Consider the following 13,382-nt stretch of genomic DNA (forward strand, 5'->3'; position numbering starts at 1 on the left):
CACCTCTTCCATTAGTAAAGAATGTCTCCTTTATGCAGAACAAGTCTTCAGAGTTAAGAACTTTGCTTGCATTAGCCTGAAGTTCTTGGAAAACAGCCAATCCTCCGTTTTCTAGAAATATAAATGCTATCTTTTGTCTGGAATTTTTTTTTTTCTTTTGAGGTAACAGAGGAAGCATTTCAGTGATCCGTCACTAGGTCATCCTTCTACTGGGTGTGCCCAACTACTGCAACGTCAAACCGAAGACTCGTACAGAGGCATTTCCGAGAATTAGAAATACAGAGCATGACATTTTCAAACAACGAACGTTCTCATTACAGGAGGGAAAATAAAATGGGTCCAACAACCAAAGCCGAAGTAAAGGAAGTAAATCTTTGCTAATGGAGAAGGAACAAGGGCACCCAGAACCCTGTGTAAGGATCCGGTTTGTGAATGCACGCTTATGCCTTGGCCCTGGAAGCCTCCTTTCTCAGTTACACACACTTCCCTGAAGTGTCAGGGACGTCCCCGTTCCCTGAGTTCGTAAGCACAGACAGGAATCGGGAGCATAGCCTCCACAGCTGATGAACCAACCAGAGGGAAGACAAACTTACAATTTATTTGCTGGCGATAATCCTTACTGTGTTAAATCAAGGGTTGCATCTAACTTCTGGGATGCAGACGCTGGGGCCTCTCCCTGGGTCTTCCGGTCTTTCTGCACAGGATGCCCCCGGGAAGGAACTCTGGACCAGGAAGTGACTGGTCAGTCAGGTGCTCCACCCCTTGTCATGTCACGTCCCCAACTCACGAGAACCGCCAAATGCAGGAGACAGGGGCTTTAGGGATACTACCTTCTTAACAGAATGCTGAGGTCAAAGAAACTTCTCTGTCACTACAAATGCAGGAACCAGAGCTGAATCACAGGAAGAGAGAAATCTGTACCCTTACAGTGACTAGCTGTGTGAAAGTTCTCTGCTGGGTTCGGCTAAGGCATCTAGAACTCTCTCTGTGTCTGTTCCTGATTAGACTACCTAGAACTCACAATTAACTTTTTGGAGGGGCTGGGAAGAGGGAATTACATTTAATTACCTCTTCCTTCCTTCCTTATTGTGAAATAGTTAAAAAAAAAAAAGGTGTTCTCATATACAAAAGAATAAAAAAGGCAGATCAGATCAGTAACTGTAAATGACACCACGACATAGTCGGTATTAGCTGTGACTAACCTCTGACTCCGTCTCAGCAAAAATTAAAGGGCAGTAAAATCTGTCTGTACCCAACTGTCTATGTGTATAAAGCATAGTTAGAAATCAGTGCTTGTTGGTAGGATTACTAAGCAAATAAATTTAAGGCAAAACCGGAGTAACAAGCAAATGAAATATACACTTTCTTCCCTACGATGCAGGATTAAGGTCTCTGCAAAGAGAGGTTGCTTTAAAATGGGAAGAGTCTTCCTGCCCCTAATTAACAAAGGGTCCCACACATTAAGGAGTAAGCTAAACAGTAAAAAGCATTCAAACAGGTTAACTACCGACTTTGAAACCATCAACCTTCAGAGTTTGAGTCAAAACCATCAAATGTACTGGTTGATGCTGAAATCAACGAGGCCAAATCTGCCAGGGCCACAAGAGATCTGGATAAAACATCAAATACAGATATTTGGGTATGAAACATTGCTTTGTTTATACATGTCTAAAATTTAACAATGAACCCTTTAAAAAATGAGGAAATGCTATGTTCACACAAAAATCCTTGTGCTTAGTTGGTAAAAAGGTATCAGAACAGTTTTAAAACCAAGTGGCTCATTCTTGAACACAAATTTCACCTGATTAAACTGCTCGGCTCCTATGCTGTCAATGTCAGAACCGCAGAAACACAACAACTCCCCTTCTCGGACTTCATGGTAAAGCCGCTCCCTGGTCAGAGCCCCTGCAAGAACCAGGGAAAGACACCCCCTGAGCTCTGTCACCCTCAGTGGGGGGTCACTGCCCAAGTTCACTGTGAAAGCTGGGGGGGGAGGTGCTCCCAACAAGGCCATGTAAGTGTAAAATGACAAAATAATCTAAAGAAAAGCAAGCTACGAACTTTCTTTTCGGTGGAGGGAGGGATGGGAAACAAAGGGGCTTCTATACCAATTAAATCAGACTTTGGAACAGTCTGTAGAACAAAAGAGAATTGATTTCTCAAAGTTCAATAAAAAAAAATTAGCTCATCTCTCATTTTCAAAAAGATACATTATGGAAATCCTCTCAAATTTATGCAACAGGCTTAATTATGAACCTTAGGAAGGAAGGAAACTCCTCCCATTTTCCTGCCAGATTTTATGTTCTTCAAGTTGCAGTCACAAATTCTCTCCCTAGTGGTATCAGCCATGATGTGAATCATGGAGATGGGACGATTTGCTTGCACTGAAATACGGCTACACAATGGAGAGTTATGCATACAGCACAGAACTATAACCGAAAAGGTGAAGCAAACTTTATTTATTTTCAGGTAAAAACATTAACCTGACGGATTATTGCAGATTTGAGAAATCAGCACATGAAACAACTGGACAGAGCTTTGCTTACAGGTGCTTGTATCGGTGCCGAGACAAAGGCTGAACTGTTTGTCCCAAGTTAGCCCTGGGAGGAGGGGAAGGGGAGAGAGGAAAAAAGACGACCACAAACAAAAACTTGAAACAAGGACAAGGGAGAAAAAGCATTCTTGGACTCCAATGGGGAACGAAAACTGCTAATTTTGTTGAAAACGTTACATCAACTCAAAATGCTCTGGTCGTGGAGTAAGAAAATACCGGCCAGCCCAAGCTGTAGACTTTTCAAGCTACACAAGAGTGAGCGGGCTTTCCTGGCCTCCCTTCCAGAAGCTGCTGTGGTTGCCAGAATCACCGTGTAAACAGTCCTACCGGGTCACTGGGCAAAGGCCAGCCATACCCTACAGCTATATTAAAACTAAGCTATGAGAAAGGTCTACCGAGCTACAAAGGCTGAATCACACTGACGATATATTTCAGTTCAATGAATTTTAAAATTATATCTTAATTTGAGAGAGAACACGGAACAACGGGAACCCATGGCTAATGAAGATGTGACAACCGTGAGTGTCGCACACAAAAAAAAACCGTGTGGACCGCGGACAATACATGAACCGGGGAGGGAAATGAGAGGGAAGTGAGATGCACACAGAGCTAACCTACCGAACTGGATTTGTCAAACACACGTGAGCTTTCGTGTCTGTACTTATGTACAAGAGTGGTCTTTGGAGGAAACAAAACTGCAGACTTAGCTAGATGGACACACACAGCCCAGAATTAAACTGCACAGCGACATTTATTGTTTCAGCCTGAAAAACATCCCTTTTTTTTAAATTTCACACAGCAAAGCAAGTTAAAAACTTCACTCATCAAATAAATGATAATTTAAACAAGAACTTGCTAAAGAAACCTCATCACAACAACGTTTTAGGGCCTGATCACTTTAAGTCCATGGGGCCATTAATGAATATCAACCAAGTGTCTCTTGTATAATCTGCAAGCCATTTTTCCTACAACAAGAAGGCGTAACATGTTTCCTTGACTCAGGTGATACATTTAGAAAAGAAATCATGATTTTTTTTTTCTTTTGCTGTAACAGGCAGACACCGCATTTCTCGCTGTGATCAGGAAAGATGGAACGACTGCTGTCCTTCTCTGGCCGCGATCAACAGTTTCTCACGCATGATCTCAATGCTCGAGTAGTCCGGCAACTTAAGATAGTTCACACAAGTCATTACGGAGGGCAGGAAGTCATCCGGGTTTTCTGTCGATTCGAATGTCTTCCGGACAATTGTCAAAGGTGGATTCAAACTCCGGAAGCCTGAGCAGAAGGGGAAGGAAGAAAGACCAAGGGAAGTTAGTAAGTTAACAGGCCGCACACAGCTAACTCCGAGCCAGATATTTTTAGCCACAAGAAGAATCCGTCTGGAATCACAAATGTAGCCTTTCTGTGCTGCTACCATCAGGAAACGTCACGCTGCTTGGCTGTACGGTGTTACCACACACGCAAGGTGTTCCTTCTTGCTGGGCAATTACATCTACACACGTGATGTACGTTTAGTGTATGGACCCCAACATCTGCTTTATTTACTGGAAAAAACCACTGTAGAATATGGAGGCCAACAGCTCCTTCTGCTTTTTGGCTTTTAAAACTGAGTACCAATTTGACTCCTATTAGGACTGACTCACTCCTAGAAAAGTAGACTTTACAATGCATTCTCATCCAAGAGTCTATAATGTACAGCTGGCCGGAGGATCTGAATTTCACCTAGAAAAGTAGCATTACGTGTTCATTAACAATCCTACTTCAGTGTGTTTAAGATGATCCCTATGAATCTCCCTGCCGGCCGAGAGCTCTCACATATCACAAAGCCAATGGAAAACTCAAGAAACGTTAGGATACTAGAGTAACGAAAAGGCACTGTTGGGTCAAATGCAGAATATCCTGCTGGTGGTACCGAAGTCTCTGTCTGTCTCTCCCTCTCTCTCTCCCTCCCTCCCTCCGCCCCCCCCCCCCCCAACCCCACCACCACAGAACGGCGGTGGCCAGGCGCCTAGGGCACACCCACCTCCAACAGGCAGTCTCGGGCTACCGGTCACGAACTGGAGAAATAACCTCTGCTGCTCGTTATCAAAACTACTGAGAATCTCGAACAGGAACTTCACGGCACGACTACAACAGAAACAAGTCAGCAAAATCATTTCAGCACGGGACTGTGCACCTTTCAATCACACCGCACCGCACCGCAGACTCTCACAGCCAGCTGCAGACTACCAAATTTCAATACGACTACCTACGAATTCGCATTAGGACGCATTCGGAAACCAACGTAGTTTTCTGTTGTCACAGCTGGAATTCAAAGGGAATGATTACTGTTGTAACAAACAAGACTTGTCGGGAGTGTACGGATATTTCCATTTTACCGCCAACAAAAACGGGTAACGGGTTTGACCTGTATCCTCCTCTCTTTCCTCCTCCCTGTTCACTTACACAGAAATACCCGAAAAAGAAATCTTTGAGTCCTAAGGTCTTGATAGAAATGAGGCCAAAGTATCAGAAAGCCTCCTTTAAAATAGGCAGACAAATTTAAAAACGGCACCCCCCTGTTGTTGTTCATAACGTACGTTTACACACGCATGCACGCACACACCACCAAATTCTTGACCCTCAAACGAAAGTCCAGCAGATCCGGGTACTCACCTGTCGTGAGTGTAACCGTGGTCCGGCCTGCAGCACTCCATCAGTGTCTTTGCATCCCAAGTGTCTGCTTTACTGCCGCACAGGAGCTGGTCCAGCTGCGTGGTCACCCAACAGAAACAAATTACTAAGGACACGGCTGCATAACTCAGTGAAAACTCACAGGACATGCTGTTTTGCAGATGCCAATATAACACAGGACTACCGTGCACCAAATCAAAGTATCATTTTCAATACCGAAAGTTCTGCGCAGGGACCTCTTTTTTCGACAATGTGCTCTTCTACTACAGTTACAGACCCAGCCTCCTCTTCTGGTGCCTTTAAAGGCACCCTGCCCATCTGCAGGGACTGGCTTCTCGAGAAGACTTTAATCGCAAACAAAACATACCTGAGACAAACCTTTGTTTAAGCTTTCCTAACGCCTCTCGTGTCTTTACAGGCTTTAACTCCATAACCTACATCTCGCCAGGGAGATTTCATAAATCCTGTTTTCTAGAAATGCCAGAAGCCAAGACACAGACTAGTGAGCTGGAGAGAGAAGTGGGAGAAAGCTGAACTGAGGCCCAGCCAACGGGCAGCTTCCTCACTTTGTACAGAGGCAGATGGCTGCCAGATGGTCGGCTGGGGCTGCACGGGGACCAGGCAAGCCGTTCCAGGGGGAACAGGAGAAAGCAAGAAGTGCTTGCGTCCCCTTGGAAAATCTAACACCAGTTTCACATTAAGCCATCTTTTCTCTGGTGACCTGCCCACCTGCAGAAGGACTACGTGCTTTGAGAAAATTTAGTACCTACTACGCGTCACTCACTGGCAGGTACTCTATGTGTCCTGTTCAGTAAGACAGAGGTTATCCCGATTTTATGGACGAGGCAGTCGGATCAGACACAACAGCCTAGACAAGGTCATACGGTGAAGCAGGAAGGACCAGAATTCAATTCCGGGAGCAACCCTTGCCGCTTTCAATTCCAGGTGACACTTAGTGCCTCAAAGTGTCAGCTACACCACATGCTCCCGCAAGCAGCAAATCAGAGTGGACATAAAAATCGTAACTGAGATTGAAATGCTACGTCGAAGTCATTCAAAGGTATCCGGATTCAGCCAGTAGTATACGTGTAAAGTTATCATTCAAATACTAAACAAAAAGGATCCCAAACTGGAGAAACCCCACACCTCGCAGACCCTTTCTGTGCCATCTCCCCACTCAAGAGCAGTGTTCCAGATTCTTGTTGCACTTAAGATGGCTGGAAAACTGCACACTCATTTTTCCCCACTCTTAAGGGTACTTGCAACACTTCCTTAACTCCAAGAATGGACTCCAATCATAAAACAGTGTCTCACCCAATCCAGGAAGTTTAGGTTAAAAAAAAAAAAGTGCACTCTCCTCAGCGACCGCAAAGACGCGCATCCCATTCTCCACTGGCCCGCATCCAGGGTCAGGTGACTGACGACGAGGCTGGGCTCACCCAATCTCACACACAGACCCCACTCCAATACTTCAACTATATTTAATATTTATACAATATAAAATGTTATATTTATATTACATCATATTACACTTAGTATTTGATACTCTTCTTTGCTCAGAAATGATCTTCTACCTTTACCAACATCCACCCCTCGGCTCACAAACCCACCTCGCCCCCCAGTTCTCTCGTTTGCAATCCTCTTCAGCCAGATGGCACAGAGACAGCGTGCTACGATTGCTACAGGCACACAGTGAGCAATGGGCAATTTCTTCAGACACAAGCTACTCACTTCTTCCGGGTAGAAGTACTGGAGATGACTGAGTGGGAAGACAGATTCAAATCCATCTCTGAAGGAATCGAATTGCCTAGAAACGCCTTCATTTAGTGCCCAGAATATAACCAGCTGTAAAAAGAAAGGTCTTTTAAAAACCGTGACAAGATTTCCTATCTCTTTCCTACCCAATACATGGCAAAGTACAGTGAAACATCCATCCTGATCACTTTAACAACAGCAACAACAACAACAAAAAACCCCACACAAACTAAGTCTCTAAAACATCTCTCAGAAAACCACATAAGAGATCTCTCAGGTCAACTTCTAACTCGGGGCCTGGCCAGCAAGAAAATGTAAAAACAATTACGATGAGCATTTATGTTTAGTGTGTTTTAAAAATTCATTTACATAAAACCCTGTGGCACAGAACGGTACCTTACTAGATGAGAAGCAGATGAAAGTTTCTCAAGAGGATAAAATGTTATTAAGAATTAAAGATAATGTGTCAAGATGCATAATAACCAACTGTTAAGTGTTCTGAATTTTTAATGTGAAATTTTTCTATCCAAATCCCGATTAAGTTCTTAGAACCAATGCTTCTGAAATGGACCTTCACTTAGAAAAAGGCAAACTCTGGAAATGCAGTCACGTGAAATTGAAAAGGAACAGAAAGCATCTGTTACTGGTTCAATGATATCTAGTCATCAATGACTCCAGCCAACCCAATGGGTTCAAGAAATACAGGACATACTCAGATAAAAATAAAAACAACAGCATTTTGCTGACAGAAAAATACAAGCATCATCACAAATTCTTTTCAGAGAACTTTAATCTGGACATTAACTCATCATTTACAAGTAAGCTGAAAGGTTAGCTTTCTCAAAGTTAGGAAAAGCAGCAGGTAAGTTTGATCAGATAGTCCTGTGAATATTAAAGAATGTGTTTAACAGTCACAGAACAGTTGGGTATGCCAAAAGATATCTGAAGACCTTGGCTATCTACTCTTTCTCTAACAGACAAAGAAACCAGAGCCATTTTTCAGAGGTTCTATCTAAAATCCCACTGTATGGGCACCTGGGTGGCTCAGTTGGTTAAGGGTCCGACTTCAGCTCAGGTCATGATCTCGCGGTTTGGGAGTTCGAGCTCTGCGTCGGGCTCTGTGCTGACAGCTCAGAGCCTGGAGCCTGCTTTGGATTCTGTGTCTCCCTCTCTCTCTGCCCCTCCCCCACTTGTGCTCTCTATCAAAAATAAATAAATATAATTTTTTTTTTTTTTTTTTTTAAATAAAATCCCACTGTAGGGTGGCAGAAAACCCAAGCCTGGGTATAGGTGGTTTTCTATCTTGAACCCAATGCTCTTTCCACTCAGGGTCAGAAATAAACCAAAAGAAACTTTTCAAAAAGCAGTAGTAAAGACCTATATAGCATGGAACTTAAAATACAATTTCTTTTTAATACAAAATTGTTTTCCCTTAATTTAACAAATATAGTCAAGGGCTACAGATTATCTGAAAGTCCTCATTACACCCATAAAAATGTGTTTGTGTGTGTGTGAAGAATAATGTCTAGTTTTGCCTTGATAGACAGAATGCAGTTTAATGAGAACACAAGTGATGGCTCCTTTTCACTGATTTGTTTTAAACGAAGACAATGAGAGTTTAGTAGTATTCAAACTTCAAGACAGAAAATTCAAGGTCATATATAAGGCTTCATGAAATATCCGACACATTTTGTCAAGTGCAGACAGAAATGAGGGCCTGAAAAAGTGGATGTTGTATAGTGATCTTGGGTGTCGAGGGTCTCAGGCAGGGGAGGCAGGCTCCCGGGACAGGTGCTTCCCCCTTCCCCCAGAACAGTGTCCACAGAAGTCCTGTGTCGCCCACCACGCTGGCCTTTTCCCCAAAGGGTGCCACGATTACGTACTCTTAAATATTCTTCTAAATTGTGGATAGTGACCGGTATATCCTTTCCTCCTTTCTTCAGTTCGATGTTGGGAAATCCTGGCAGAGTGAAATCCAATCCTAGATCTTCAACTGAGCAGCCATTCATCGTCAGGGTTTCTAATGCATATTGTAGACTCTCTTTGGTCTAAACAAGGGGGATGAGAGATCAAGCACAGTAATTCAGTTGCTTGTATGTCTGTGTTTATAAAACAAAAGATATGCTAATAAATTTTATGGGTTCCTTCAGCTCTTAGAATACTTCTTTTATTGTCATAATTTACACATGACACAGATCACAAAGGAAATAAGCACTTTAGAATCCAACTATTTTTATATGGGGGAAAAACAAGATCACTTAAGTGTTCCTTCATGATGACAGGTCTGCTACTCCACCTGACTGAATTTCAAATCACCTTTCACAGAAAGTCCTAATAGTTTACATGATGGTTAATTTAAGAGTAGCTAATAGGGCCAAACTTCTCCTAAATTCTATCTTAATCCTACACACACACACCCCAAATACCAAGCAATAGTTAGGAAACTGTAAATACAAATAATGTACTATCTACTAATGGTTATAATTAACATTCTTCCTGCTGCAAAGCTCAAGTCTAAGGAATACCCTGGGGATTCCTCATTCAATCACTTCAGGACTAGAGGAACAGATCTGTATCCACAACGAAGAAAAGTTCCAACAAAGCCCTCAAGTCCTACTCTGAAGACAAATATTAAAAAGCAATTTGTATTATTCACCTTTTTAAATGCTTAATACGAAAGGCTTACATAAAATTTCTTTAGATTAGAAATCAAAGACCAACATGCAGAACTGCAAATACTATCTGAAAATAAAGGTGTTCAGTATAGGAGGAAGGGGCCAAGTGACTTTCCAAACTGGGGATACCCATACGTATGAAATTCCTAGCAGCCAAAGAGTCTAGGTACAAGAAATTAGTCATTTAAACTAAAAAAAGCTAGGAAGTTCTGGCTTATAGTCATTTTTAGAAGTTCTCATTTAAACTTAGTCATTCTTTAATTAAAAAAATATATATATTTGTTTATTTATTTTGAGAGAGAGTGTGTGCACCCTGATGAAGCCACCCAGGCATTTTTAAAATTAGTCATTTTTAAAAAGGGAAATAAAAGCTGCCTAGGATTCCACATGATTCAGAACGCAGGAGGGGTAACAGCACGAAGACTGAGGTATAATGTGCCTGGGGACTATGGCCGTCTTTCCTCGCCTGTAAAAGCCTGTGTTTACGTCTTTCCTCGGCCTCAGGTGCACATTTGAGGGCACCTGAATGAAGACCTTTCATTGCCATCATTGGGACACCTGGGTGACTCAGTCGGTGAAGCATCCGACCCTTCACCTCAGCTCAGGTCATGATCTCACGGTTCGTGCCCCACGTTGGGCTCTGCTTGGACAGCGCGGAGCCTGCTCGGGACTCTCTCTCTCTCTCCCTCTCTGTCTCTTCCCTGCTCACTCTCACTCTCTCTCAAAATAAAAAAAAATCGCTATCATTGAGAGGAATCTAGAATATACAGTGTCCTCGAGATGCTTAAAAGAAATTCACTATTCGTTTTTTCAGATCTTACATTAAATCGAAGGCTAATAAGCTTTAGCCCATTTCCCATGTATCTTTTGAGAATTTAAACTACGGAGTTTGCTCCATCCATGTACTTTATAAACGATGAGGGGAGGGTTTGGAACCCATGCCATTCCTCACATGCTGGATGAAAGTCGGTTAACATGGTACATTGGTTTCTGGAATCTGGTTTCCGTGCTGTGCATTTTATACTTTTAAAGTGGCAACATCAAAAATAAAGATCAGAAGAACAAATCTCAAAAGATATGAGGAAGAAAACCGGGTGGCATATTGCAAAATGTGTAACAGTGAAGGTTCCAGAGCAAACAGCCCGGGTGTGAACTCTCAGCCCTGCCCCCACTTCTAGGTATGTGACCTTGGCAGGTTACTCAGCTGGTCTGCCCTGGGTTTCTTGTGTGTAAGACAGGAATATCAGAAAGACCTGAATCTCCCAGGGGTGTTGTGGATGAAATGAATTAATAGACATAAGGCACTTGGAACAGTGCCATGAGTTTCACTTTCTTTCCTTCCTTCATTTTCCCCTCATTATTTACCTAAGAGATAATCCTAAAGATGACTGCATTAGTTATTAAAATTTATCAAGTTGGTAAGCGTAAATCTAATGGATTCTAGAAAACCTTAAGACAACATATCTTACATGGCCTCTTTTAAATGCCAATTTCTCTTAATAAAACATTTTTCCTCAAGTCACCAATTAATAAGGGAGATAAAATTATTTCCCTTACAAATCATTTTCTTCTCTGATAACAAGGCATTCTAAAACCCATCTGTCTACAGTAAGCCCTTCTCCAGCTTATCAGGAGATGTGACACTTCCCTACAGAATCTCCCCTATTCTTACTTTACATAATTTATAAAATGGGAGCTGCTTTAAAATCGGGCCATGTTACATGCCCAGACATAGCTGTTTGAGTCCGTGCCACTTTTTTGTCTTCTGCTAATGTCTGACGCAGAACTGCTATTAATCTCAGACTGGGTAAATAATCTTTAATCTGTTATCAATATATAAAGAATACACATTCATGATATAAAATGAAAAATTACACATTCTAATAGCGAAACCTCAACAGGTGTTCCTGAGAAATAGAGAACACCTACCACGACCTTTAAAACTATTTTCCTGAGATCTTTCTAAAAACAGGTGGACAGTTCTTCTTTCCAGAAAAACAATCTATCCTAAGCATAGTTTTTATTGATTCAAATGCTTACTAAAAGAATTCAGGGGGGCCTGGGTGGCTCAGTCAGTTGACTCTCGATTTCAGCTCAGATCACGTTATCACGGTTTCGTGAGATCTAGAGCCACGTATCAGGCTCTGTGCGCTGAGCGTCCAGAGCCTGCTTGGGATTCTCTCTCTCCCCCTCACTCTATGCTCCCCCCACCCCACTTGCATTCACTCGCTCTCAAAACAAATAAATAAAAACTAAAAGAAAAAAAGAAAAAAAAAATAATTCAGTATGATAACACTACCTGTCCAGGTACGTAATGCCCATCTAAATTTAATAAACAAGAGCCCTATGGCTTCAAGTCAGGACTGTATCCTATTTGTTAATCAAGCTGTTTATTTATCACCTGCTGTTATTATAGGTCATCTTACCCACTGTGAAGTCTTTTCAGTTATTCTAATAAAAAAATTAGAACTCTTCTAAAATACAATATTAATATAAAATAATAACTGGATCAAATATAAAGCACTTAACAAAGACCTCATCTCGCAACGGTAAGAAAGTGATCCACTTGACCGCTTTTTTATCTTCTAGGCTCACCTGGGATTTATCTTGTTCAAGTCTTTTCTTCTGTCTGACAATGTCTTCTAGGTGATACACTGATCTGGCTACAACCGGGTCAATGTCAAACAAATCATGCGATGTCAGTGAAGTTTCTTGCCGTAGCATCCACTTATAAAAGGGTAAGCCAAGGGGAAGGTCCACCTGAAAGGGAATATATACAAAATAAAACAGTCATGCTAAGTTTCTAGAATTGCCTCAATTTTATAACTGACACTTTAAGAGATCATTTATAAAGGTTGAGTAGTACTCCCCCCAAACCCCCACATTTTGGAATGGTTTCTCTCATTGCACACAACTGTTCCCATTTAAACCCAATTTGGGGCCCTGATATTGTGAAAAACTTAGTACACCGAAGAATCCTATTTAAAAAAACTGACGCTAAAAAGGTGATGGACATATATATTCTCCTTAAGAGCCTCAAACTAAGAGATGTTTATAGGAATCTTACTCTATTTGGGGTGGTGTAAACTAAATTCCACTGAAGTTTGTATTACCGCACATTTGGAAGAAAAAGAAGTTAAAAGGAAGGACCAACTAATTAAAAATGAAAAAATGTAACTTCTAAAATAACTCAGGGCACCTGGGCGGCTCAGTTGGCTAAAGCATCTGACTCTTGATTTCAGCTCAGGTCATGATCTCATGGTTGTTGAGTTCGAGTCCTGCACTGGGCTCTTCTCTCTCCTTCTCTCTCTGTCCCCCGCCCCTGCTCGCATGCATGCATACACTCTTTCTCTCACTCCAAATAAATAAAAACATTAAAAAAATTCAAAAATAAAAATAAAAAATAAAATACAGCATTAAGTGCAGGGGATTAAGATACTTAATTAAGTACAGGTACAAAACAAAACCGTCGACAAGCGAATAATCCTAAACTTACCAATCTGAAATCCATGATCGCCTTGGCCATTAATTTGCCTAAGAAGCGAAACTTCATCTTAACCTTTGCGATATGAGCAGGCTTAGCCGTCCTACCAAAGGGAAGCGCAAACAGGCCCTGGAGGTTTTGAATGTACTTGGTCCCTTCTTGGCTTCCTATAAAATGAGCAAGTCACGAAACTTTAGATGCGATTTCCCAGAACAAAACAAGACAAAACCTGGTTAACTA

At 41.8% G+C, this 13,382-nt stretch overlaps 1 protein-coding gene across 43 annotated transcripts in view; it reads right to left on the reverse strand.

Moving 5' to 3' along the window:
• Window positions 1-3,286: 3,286 nt before the first annotated feature.
• The window catches only part of TRIP12 (thyroid hormone receptor interactor 12), a 139,894-nt gene continuing 129,798 nt past the window's right edge, over window positions 3,287-13,382 (reverse strand). For all 43 annotated transcript variants that reach the window (XM_045481596.1, XM_045481618.1, XM_045481588.1 and 40 more), the window contains 7 exons: window positions 13,155-13,309; window positions 12,254-12,418; window positions 8,867-9,031; window positions 6,960-7,073; window positions 5,211-5,305; window positions 4,579-4,682; window positions 3,287-3,830 (listed from right to left, as the gene is read on the reverse strand). In XM_045481596.1, the coding sequence (XP_045337552.1) occupies window positions 3,634-3,830; window positions 4,579-4,682; window positions 5,211-5,305; window positions 6,960-7,073; window positions 8,867-9,031; window positions 12,254-12,418; window positions 13,155-13,309 (995 nt within the window). In that variant the 3' untranslated portion in view covers window positions 3,287-3,633. The remainder of the gene's footprint in view (window positions 3,831-4,578; window positions 4,683-5,210; window positions 5,306-6,959; window positions 7,074-8,866; window positions 9,032-12,253; window positions 12,419-13,154; window positions 13,310-13,382) is intronic.

The sequence above is a fragment of the Leopardus geoffroyi genome, chromosome C1 (genome assembly GCF_018350155.1).
Source record: "Leopardus geoffroyi isolate Oge1 chromosome C1, O.geoffroyi_Oge1_pat1.0, whole genome shotgun sequence".
Lineage (NCBI taxonomy): Eukaryota > Metazoa > Chordata > Mammalia > Carnivora > Felidae > Leopardus > Leopardus geoffroyi.